This window comes from Zophobas morio, unplaced genomic scaffold (genome assembly GCF_036711695.1).
Source record: "Zophobas morio isolate AGI-343-1 ecotype UQ-CSIRO unplaced genomic scaffold, CSIRO_AGI_Zmor_V1 ptg000011l, whole genome shotgun sequence".
In the NCBI taxonomy this organism is placed as follows: domain Eukaryota; kingdom Metazoa; phylum Arthropoda; class Insecta; order Coleoptera; family Tenebrionidae; genus Zophobas; species Zophobas morio.
The window spans coordinates 4907867-4919021 of NW_026972116.1; the positions used below are offsets into that span (position 1 = coordinate 4907867).

At 32.8% G+C, this 11155-nt stretch overlaps 1 protein-coding gene and 1 long non-coding RNA gene across 4 annotated transcripts in view; one reads left to right on the forward strand and one right to left on the reverse strand.

Moving 5' to 3' along the window:
• The window catches only part of LOC135126690 (microtubule-associated protein futsch), a 76469-nt gene extending 65590 nt beyond the window's left edge, over window positions 1-10879 (reverse strand). For all 3 annotated transcript variants that reach the window (XM_064052765.1, XM_064052764.1, XM_064052763.1), the window contains exon 1: window positions 10634-10879. In XM_064052765.1, coding sequence (XP_063908835.1) covers window positions 10634-10778 — 145 coding nt within the window. In that variant the 5' untranslated portion in view covers window positions 10779-10879. The remainder of the gene's footprint in view (window positions 1-10633) is intronic.
• LOC135127427 (uncharacterized) lies at window positions 1668-2562 on the forward strand. Its single transcript, XR_010280227.1, has 2 exons — window positions 1668-1788; window positions 1841-2562. It is a non-coding gene; the product is annotated as an uncharacterized LOC135127427 (long non-coding RNA).
• Window positions 10880-11155: the final 276 nt, after the last annotated feature.

Genomic DNA, 11155 nt, shown 5'->3' on the forward strand with positions numbered 1-11155 from the left:
CACAAAGGTGTAAAAATTTGTCACTTTTTTAAAACATCGTGTAACATATCTTTGAAGTGAAATATATTTGCAATGGGACTACGTTGATGTAAACAAGCTTTCGTCAGCCACTCAGTACTTTTTCATCTATGACAAGAGACGTCAAATCAGCCCGAACCAACGTCCGATTAGTATGCGGGATGCGTTCTAAGTAAATTCTCCCCGGATTAGGAATAGCACGTAGCAACTTCAATCAGCAACTAGTTCTTATCTTGTAGTTGCAACTTTATTAGCAACCATTATTAGCGGCAATTATTCAGTAACCCCAACATTTCATATCAATTATTCCATTTCAGCTGGCTTTGAGCTCGGTAACTCTAACTTTCATAAAAGTTTTGATTTATTGTGCGCATTCATTTAGGAAGGAATGCAATGGAGTAAAGATATTCTAATTTGTTAATTCGCGGATTGTTACGAGAGTAATTTTAAATACGGCTATTACTCATTTTGTAAGTGAAATAACATCCATTTCTGCAATTTCTGGCAAATATAAAGTACCGCTACTTCAGAGGCACGAGCCAAATATTTGCATCGAATTAAGTTTTAATAAATCATGATCGAGATTTCCTCAAACGAAAATAAATGGTTCTTCCTGTTTATTGAGTTTATTGATTTTTTATATAATATATGGCAATATTATGCTTCAGTTGTAGAGCCAATTTTGAAGCTGGAACAAGAAAGATTTGATTGATTTCAAACATAATATTCCCCAAAATAACCGTCTAAAATTTTATACAAAATTTAGATTATATGCACGAAACAGAAACATTTAGATTTCTATCGAACTTTGTCTCGAAAAACATACGTGTCGACGGTCACATTCTTTAATATTTTATCTTTCATTTTATTTGTACATTGTAGCTATAAATCAGACATTTTTTATTCTTTTATAATTTTATTAACAAGATTAAAAAGGTACACATGAAATGAAAAATATACTCGTACATAAAGATATTTTTTTGCTTAAATATTTTACACAAGTTTCTTCAGTGAAAAAAATGTTAGATAAATCAAAGAACATTCTATTTGGTATAGATAAAAAATCTGCTCCTGTATTGTAACCTATACAACTACAATGTTAAAAATAATACTCATTAAAGTTTGTCATGAGGCGGGGAAGTTAGATGCTAATAAATTGATTGCTTGTATTTTCCTTAGCATATTAGTGTGAAATTATTTTTAAATGCCCAGTAGACACAGTAAGTTTTTGTAACAACAACACTTTTTCTGGAAACAATAACAAATCTTCTTATTCTCTGGAGGAAACATAATTTTTAGATACAAAAACAAATAAAAATATAAGCTAACTTCATTCGTAAATAATACAATGTTTGTGTTAAAAAACAGAAATCAAAATGTTATACAGTTCTGTTGTTCGAATGTAATGTTACCATTGTTACCAGGTTTATACAGGGTCATTATAAAATATTGTAGTCGAAGAAGGCCATGATTTTGGTGACATTTTGTGCCGCCTTTTTCAGTTTTGTGGAAAGGATTACACTAATATTGGAATTTTTATTTTTTACGCCACATTAGTTGACATTAGCGGCTGCACTGTTTCAACGCTTCATCAAATTCTGTCAGATGTCAATAATTTTTTCGTTTGTACTGGTACGTTTTCTCTCACTTTGTGCGTTAATTGACTTGTCTTGTTTTCATTTTTGCTGTCTTCCCCTTTGTTAGAACTTTAATAAGTGTCTCAAAAAACAGTTTTTATCAAAACTGCAGATCATTGTGGAATAATCTCAGGTAATGAACACAGAGGAATAACTATGGTCAGTGTTACAAATGATTTTTTTAGTTCTTTGGCGCAATCATCATGCCTATTACCGTAATGGGGTGTTAAATGAGGATGGGGATGGAGTGTACTCTGTGGAGGCGTCTAAAAACGAGTATCTAGTGAAATGTTCTGTTGTCATTGATGAAGAATCTTTGAAGACGCTATACGGCGAATTATGGCCAGATTTAACGACACTGGTAGCATTTCTAAGTGAAAACCGACGGGGAGGCCTCAAGTTAGTGAAGACGTTGTTGAAGATTTAAGGATGAGAATGGAACAAAGTCCGAATAAAGCTTTGTCAAAAATCTTTACTGTCCGGAGTACCATACAGCCCATGTCAGAAAATCGTAAAAGAGAAGTTACATATGCATCCATACAAGATTTTGTTGGTTCAGGAGCTGCAACCAGCTGATTTTCCTTGCCGCGTTGGGTATTGTAGTTGGTTTCAAGCTGATATGGATGATAACGGGATTCTCGATTTGTCGTTCTTTTCTGATGAAGCCTGGTTTCATCTGTTAGGCTATTATGTCAACTGACAGAACTTCAGAATTTGGTGTATAGAAAATACTCACGCTTTTGAAGAAACACCATCACACGCAATGAAGGTTGGTGTGTGGTTAGCTGTTTCCAGACGACGATTCATAGGCCTGATACTTTTTCAAGTAAATGAATGTGATCAATAAACAAAATTAGATGTAGAAAGTGTATGTAGGTACTGCAATAAAGTTTTTTATTTTCAGTAACTTTCATTTTTCTTTCGGTGTTAGTTGCATTCTCTTAATTTAAAACTTACTTCAACTTACTGTTTAGTAAGAATTGTAATTTTACTATTAGGAAAGTTAAAAATCTTTATTAAACATTCTGTTGTTTCAAGAGACCTCATAATCATCTACAGAACTCTTAACACTATGCTCCTGAAATTTTATTGGTTTTTTCATCTTTTTTGTTATAGAAATTTTGAAAAATCTTGATATTAGGATGGCCATGTGGGCGTGTTTTGGGTAGAACCTCTTTGACATTCCTGTTATGCAGATCTGGCATGTTTCAGATATCTAGAAACTGCAAAGCTGAAGGTAATGTTTGGACATAGCAGTTTTCACCTATTGTAGGGATGAAGATCAAGGCTTTCAGTTGTGTTTTTTCAAGAGAAAAGCACCGGTCACAAACCATGTCTGCACCAATATTTTGACGATTCCTTACAATTTACAAACAGAACTTTCGCGGGATCACAACTTTGGCAAAATTATTTACTGCAAAAACTCATTAGGTACTCATAGTGTTCGTTAACTGTGATAAGACTTGCTCTGCCATTGTCAATTACGTGATTTTTCACAATTTTTACCTTCAGGGTACCTATAAAAATGTAATTTTTTAAATAATTACCGTGTTCATTGGTTTCGACAAACTTAACCTCACTTTTTGGATTTCATTATTTGAAAAATTATTGCTTCTTTGCAAAACAGACCAGATGATTTATTCTGTTCAACTCCAATCGACTTTCCAAGGTGTAATTCATGACAAAGCCCTTAAACATTTTTCTGACAATTTACAATTTTTGAAACTGAAATGTATTGCAGTGGCGTTCACAAATGCTCGATAACACTGCAACCCTTAATGCTCTGGCCTGGCGTCTTTTCGTGTCTATTTAAAATGAAATTAAACCGCGAACCGGGCATTTCAATTTTTGACACATCTGACAGATTTGTTTGGACGTTCGTGACATTTCAAAACAGTTCAAATCATTTTGGTGATCAGCGGCACGAGAAAAATTTCATTTGTTTTTCATAGGTGAGTTGACTACAATATTTTATAATGACCCTGTATAACAACAGAGATCTATGATTTTTTATTTAGTTTAGTATATCTAGTTTGAAGTTTCCAAAAATGTATAAAAAGTACTTAATAGCAGGCTGACTTTGTTATAAAAAGTTACTTAAAAACTGAAATCTCTTTCATGTTCAAATAATATAATATGTCTAGGAAAAGATGAGATCAGGTTTAGGTGACATGCGGTTTAAAATTTAATGGAATTGCAATCACTTAAGCAATTAAACAAACTTCAAATAATAGATGTCCACATAATGTTCTTTTTCTGTAAATTTTGGCTCTACAAATTGAGTTGTGTCACAGTATTTAAATATTTCATTTGATTATTTGAATCACTATCCAGGGTATTGACTAGTCTTGCAATTGTAGCGCAGAGTAGAACTAAAAGATTAATTACTTTAATTTCAAACAAGACCGGATTCTAGAACCATGTAACATAATGCGGAAAACACATGTCCACGTCAATAAATACTGGACTGCATACGAACACCTACCTGACTTTCAAGTTAACTGTAATAATTACTTCAGATGGATGTTAGATTATTATTATTGTATAAATGACAGATAAGCAAACCAATTTATTAAACATGAAAGGCAAAAATAAAATAGTAAGAACGATAAACTAAGTAAACAGCACTATTTCTTATGTCTTTACCGTAACAAGGTTTTCCAGATTGTGAAACCAAAGAAACCTATTCCAGTTACGGTTATGTCTATGTGTCTACATAAAATCCAATTACAAACTTGTTACGACGTAACCTTTTCACCCATTTCAACAACTTTTTCTAAAAACTTCTTTGAAGTAAATATAATACATTGTGATCCAGAGACACTAAAACTTTCTTTTGTTCACTAGAACATTATTTGCAAGTGCTTTCAGATTAATATTGTCTAGTCCAAGCTTTTCAACTGCAAGGATTGTTTCCTTCGATTTTTTCCTAATCTTTTATTAAAATATGTATTTTGTTTGGTATAAAAATGGAAATCTCAACTCTTAAGTTCGCATTAGCACATTTTATTCCTTATCGAAGTTTATGTTCGCAAGAAGCTATAGTGAAGAAGTGAAAAAATCCACCGCACCTCATTATTTCCGTTGATAATTTAATTCACGCAAAAAAATTAAATTTTAGCTTTAAGTTTTAAAAAGAATAAAACGTTAGTGACTTCACTTAACTTGACAACATTTTATTTTCATATATGTTGCCATCGACATAAAAACATCATGATTTTAGAGATAAACAAAATTTGTCAAATTATCGAATCCAGTTACACAAAACTTTTTTTTTAATTAAAATTTAGTTTTTTATTAGTCCTAATAAAAAGGTGGGAGTACTTAGTGTCATAAAATGTTTATGTTTTATTGTATAAAAGAAAAGTCGTATCCCTAAAGTCGAGCTCTAAAAACACATTCATGCCTTATTTCCATATAAATTCAAAATGTCAGGCCCACAAATAATTTAGCTTTTCGGTCCAATTTTAGTGGAAATCGTCAAAAACTGTAAATTTCAATAATTACTTAATACAATAATATAATAATTATTATTCTAGTTGTAGTAACTAGCAGTTTAGCTGACAACTTCAATTTTTTACATTTAAACTCGTCAATAATTGTCAAAATTCAAAAAGCTGTTTTGTTAGAGAAATGTCATGTTCGTAAAGTTCTCAAACAGTCTGATCATGTTACACAGAGTAGGTTAGCATAAGTATACCAGAGTTGTATAGGTCAGTTTTCACATAATGCGGGCAGTCACGCAAGCTTTGTGGGGGTGGGGCTAGTTTAGAGAATAATAGCAAATGAATATATACCTATATGCTGTACTTCTAAATCTCGAAAATCTTTTTACTTCGTCAGCATTATCAGTATCACCAATGCATTGCATTACTAGGTTTTAGTACCCGTAATGATATATGTTTTGCCTGAATGCCGCCTATTTCCGTACTTTCTGGGTCAGTGGTGAATCTAGTATACCTGTTTAATAATTATTATGATAAAAAATATACCTATAACACTTACATTCCGACTTAACTAGAAAATATATTAATACACTGAAATGTAATACCAGAAAAAAAGTCGTCTGGCAAGCCGTGATATTCATTTTTAAAATAGTGACGTTGGCATTGCAGCTATTTTACACTTTCTTCAATAGTTGATCATAACTGTCAAACTGAACAACGAACAAGTAAGTGTTACCAACATCATTTTATTTTAAAATCTTTCTTTTAATCCCTTCCAAAATTGACTTATAGTAGTCATACAAAGGACACCAAATTAATGACCCATATTCCATTTTGGATAAGGTAAATGTCATACAGAGTTTAATACATGCAAGTATACATTCAAAAGATTTAGTGTTACCGTTTACAAGACCTAACAACGATGACGTAGTTGAAACTAATTCTTAATATGATAATTAAAATTAAAAGTTATGTAAAAATAAATATCCTTAGTTTCATCAATTACAGTTACATTATTTTTACACACTGGTAATTAAAACAGAATATATTTTATACAGAATATATTTTTCTTGCTAACTGAGATTTTTGATAGAAATTGATGGCTAATTTGTTTCAGTTGATCATTTGGTTGAAACATTATTGCAAGTTGTCTAGTGAGTTAATATGTTTGAAAATTTTAACATCGTCTGCGTAATATACACAATTAGATACCATGGAAACAATGTCCTTTACAAAAATAAAATCTCAAAGTACCCAGATTTAACCCTTGTGGTACTCCCGAAGTAACTTCATACTAAAACTAAATGAACCCATTATAACATTTTTTTTGTGATTTGCCAGTCAGGACAGATTCTAAAAAAGCACATAGTGGTAATATTAATACTTGGCTAAAAACAATACATATAATAATATAACAAATTTATCAGGAAACCACAAACTAACGAGAAAATAAAAAATATACCTAGATAATTGGCGTAATTTTTACTTTTCGAGCACTAGCTAGAGAAATATTGTAAGGGAAGGAATTCAATTGGTGAACGGCTAACTTCATGTTTTCTCTGTTTATATGGAATGTCTATAAGACAGATAACCTCTACACATCGCCAAAAATTTTATAAACGTCATCTCAAAAATTTTACCAAGTAAATCCTGTAACTGTAATTTATTAGTCCAACCTTATTTTTAACTAAGAATATACATATAATTTTTTGGAAAAAAAAAAATCAAAATACTACAACAAAACTGTCCAATCTAAATTAGAAACGACAAAACCGATTGCTCTGAAATTTTGCACACTCTCTAAGGCTATAATGAACATGGATAATAATAATTGACGACGTCATGTCAAATCTTGATTAAAACTTTAGTACTTTAATAATACATTTACGAGAACTGGTTATTTAAAAAAATATTTTTGAAACTGTTACAAGATCTAATTTTGGATTACACATTTTATTTGAATTGGAAAAATAATCAACGTCACCCCTAGTTTGTATGTATATTACGTTGCATAATTTTGTCTGCGAAACTAAAAATGAACTCTTAACATTAATTGCATGATTACGGAACAAAGATATTTATTCACGCCTCTAGAAAATTAGTTTTCTTAATTGGAATAAAATTATAAGAAATCATCAAGTTTTTGAAAACGAAATTAATAGTAAGATATTCTGGAGGGTCATTTACTCACTTTACTACAATCTTAAGGCGATGTTGCAGTTTGTACGGTAAATAGTAAAATTTTGATGTTTTTACCATCTAAATGCATAACATTAAAAAAATAAGGCCTGATTAATAAAACACACATACAGACACACTGTATTTTGTACAATTTGATTAGGATTTACCTAGCAAAATTTTCAATGACATCATCAAATATTTGCTCGGTATCTTCAGACAAATTTGGATTAGCATTTTACATTTGTAGGTATGATATTTTTGAAATGCAACTAAAATTTCACAACAATCACTTCAGTAGTTAGAGACATCATTTGACTGATAAGTGCTATTACCAGTTTACGCCCGGGAAGCAGGAACTAAGAACTAATATAATTACAATACCTCCCTAGTTTGCGCTTGGGAAGTAAATTTTTTGTTTGATTTTTAAGCTAATAAAGAGGATCATCATACAATGTTCTACATATTTCTCAGCACTGCAGGTTCGTAACTGGAACAATGAACATTCTAATTAACACTTCCAATGTAATTTTGACTTGCAAAAACTTTCAAACATAATAATTTTAATATACTTTTGTAGCTGTTTTTACCAGCTCGATTCACTCAAAGTCAGAAACACATACACCGCAGTGGTATAACTTTATTACATTATAAATTATAAACAGAAATCTATACTTCGTGCCCAGTCAAGGATGATTCTACGCTTTCCATATACCGATGTTAATTTTAATACACCCGTTGAAACTAAGCGACACAACTAAGCTCCAGTCCAGCTTTTGTTTGGAGCTTAGTATAATCTATACCTGTCTGATTTATAGACATAATAACGTTACGTTGGGAGCTTTCATCTCGAGTTATAAGTAGCGTACGTAGTCTCGTGTTTGTAATTAATCTTACTCTTGTGCTTCACTTAGTCACTGTATGTGCTTTCAGATGGAGCGCACTCGTGAAAACGGAAGTTGCGCGACAAAAAAATGTTCTATTTAATCGCACTTATTTTAGTAACTACACTAAAATCGTCCTACTAGAATGAGTCAAAGTGATTTTTTACTAATTTAGATAGTTTATTTTTGTCTGGAAGCCTTAATGCGTTCGGTAAAAATCCCCAAATGACAAAGTAAACAACTATTTATTTATAAACTAGTGACAGTAATGATCTGCTGTAAATGTATTTAATATGTTGTGAATTTAATTATTTTGAACACAATTTCATTTTCGATATTTCAGTGATGTAATGATTCAGCCACGACTGCGTGAAAATATTTGAAGTAAAAATTTTAAATTTTCAAGATTAATATTGGTTTGTAGCCAACTTAACTTTCTTGCCTATGAGACAAAATATTTTTTGTCGTATAAAACAATTTTTTTTTACAATGAAAAAACTCCGAAATATTTACAATTTACAATAAAAGAATTTTAACTTACCTTAAATATGATGCAAAAAATCCATCGTCATTAATATATGGTCAATATGTTTGCCTATTTGAAGACTCCGTTAACAAGATTAATCACTGTACTTGTGATTAGCAGAAATAGTGATTGTGGTTTCGAAAAAGAACTATAGTTAACATGGAAAAAATAGAACTGATGTACGCAGGTGTGACATACAACGCTAAAAAATACTAATACGCCCTATTTGCAATATTAATCCTGAATTTTCCCACTGACCATAAGTGACATATTTTTTTTGTTTCGCTACAATGTTATCTATTAATCACAAACAACAACATAAACTTGTTCCATAAAACACAAAAATGAATCACACTTAAATGTATTTATTACCGTTAAACGCAATAAAGCAGAATTTTAAAACTCAGCAGAGGATTTTGTTATCCGCATGTAACATTCCACGCGAACTCATATAATTTTTTTGCGAGGCAGTTCATGCATAATAGGAAATACGTATATGGAAGCTGGGAATTTCATCGTGAATGTCAAAGAATTTCACCGAAATGGCCATAACATATTCATATTCAATTTCATACTGGAAGAGCTGTATTAGGCCTACTACTTTTGGAACACAGAAAGCCAATTTGAAAGAATTCAAATATTCATCGTTAAAAGAATGTACTAAACTTTATGACGGAATGAATAACGGTATTAAAACAATGCTAAACAAAAGTAGGTGTTACTATTTGGAACGTTTTACTGGTGCACTAGTCATAAAATTGGTTAAGTTTCAATTGTGTTTATTGTTTTAATATAGCCATCAGCTATCTGTATCATTTTTATATGAAACTCTGATATCTTAAATAGCGTGTTGCGTGTGGATCATCACTGGGATCGTAACTTTTGAACTGAAAGCTGAAATTGTGTCTGTCGCTCTATTATACCAATTTTGTTGGTCTAATATTGATCGGTAATTTTTTTGCGTTCTGTTTTGCTTTTTTTCAGCTCATATCACTTGCCAAAATATCAACAACAATGCGACTAACCAGCGCAAATTTGTATATTGTAAATATTTTTACCTTGATGCAATCTGCTTGTTTAAGATAAGGTACAATTTATGACCGCATTTGCATACTTTTATCCTACTGCACTAATTTGTACACAAGATAGATCATAGAAAATTTTCAAAAACAAAAAAGATTTTAAAATAAAAAATGATGCGTGTGCATACACGAATATACATACGCACGTGTCTGCTAAAATTAACTCATATCCTGTGAGTGCATTGTCCCAAAAATAGTATCCCCAATAATATTCCAATCACATCAAATCTGAACTTTTTCAAATTGAATTTTTGTCAATGCCTTGCGCAACATGACATTACGAAATCGTTTTGACAGTGTACAGAACCGGTGCGCATGTCCTAGAGTAAAAATCGAACACCACTATTGAAAAAAATTCTGATTAAGAATAGTAACCAATAACAACATTATTATTCATTAAAATAGATGGAAGGGGTTCAGGCAATAGTAAAAAAAAGTTGTTAACAAGGTTCATTCATGCGCTGATATTAGATAAGAGCCGTAAAATTTACACGGTGCATAGAAAATTATTCCACTTTTTTAATGACTCGTTTACAGTTTGAATTTCTTATTTATTGCACGCTAAATGAATGGGTTGTATATTAATAAATTTGAAAAAACAGTTATAAATAATCAAAGTGGAACACCTGAATTTTTATTAGGTGTGTCGCAGGATGTAACGTCTTAATCAGCAGGCATCTAATTCACGCCGGATTGGCAATCGATAGTCAATTCGTCAATCCTGTTCTCTACATTTTTAATCCGGTTTGTGGCAGGGCGCCGGTAAAAAATGCATAAATATCGAAAATCGCGAGAAACGTCCCCGGCGAAAAATTATCCTGCGACATCCTGCAAAGTCCTGGGAGAAGAAGAGGTCGCTCACCTTTCGCTACTCTCTGGAGTATGATGTCCTTGTGTTCGTTGCAATGCGGTTCCCCGATGACGATGAGGAGGTAGCACCCGGTGAGGGGGCTGGGGGGCGGCGGCCCCCCCTTGTCCCCTTCGGACACCCCGTTCACAGCCTCCATCCGCCAAACCCTGTACTCCTCACAGCCCCAAAAAATAGTTTGTGTAAGTTTGAATCGACCGCTTAGGGTCAGGTCACACTGCTCCGGAACGCACCGGAGGCCAGACGACTCGCGAATGCCGGCCGGCGGTGCGCTATGCAGTAGCAGGAGCCCCCACCCCTCCCGCCCTGACAGACAACACCCCCACTCAGCTGACTGGGGGTGCGATGTGGGCCAGGGAGCTTTGGGAGGTGGAACTGGAGAGGGAGGAAAGCTGCGACTGGCCTAATTTAGGCACGTAGGAAGGCCGAAAAAGACGAGACGAGACCGACTACTAAGTGATCATTTAATTTATTATATTCTGAGGTGGCGAAGGGGAGCACAGATTCTAATCGGAC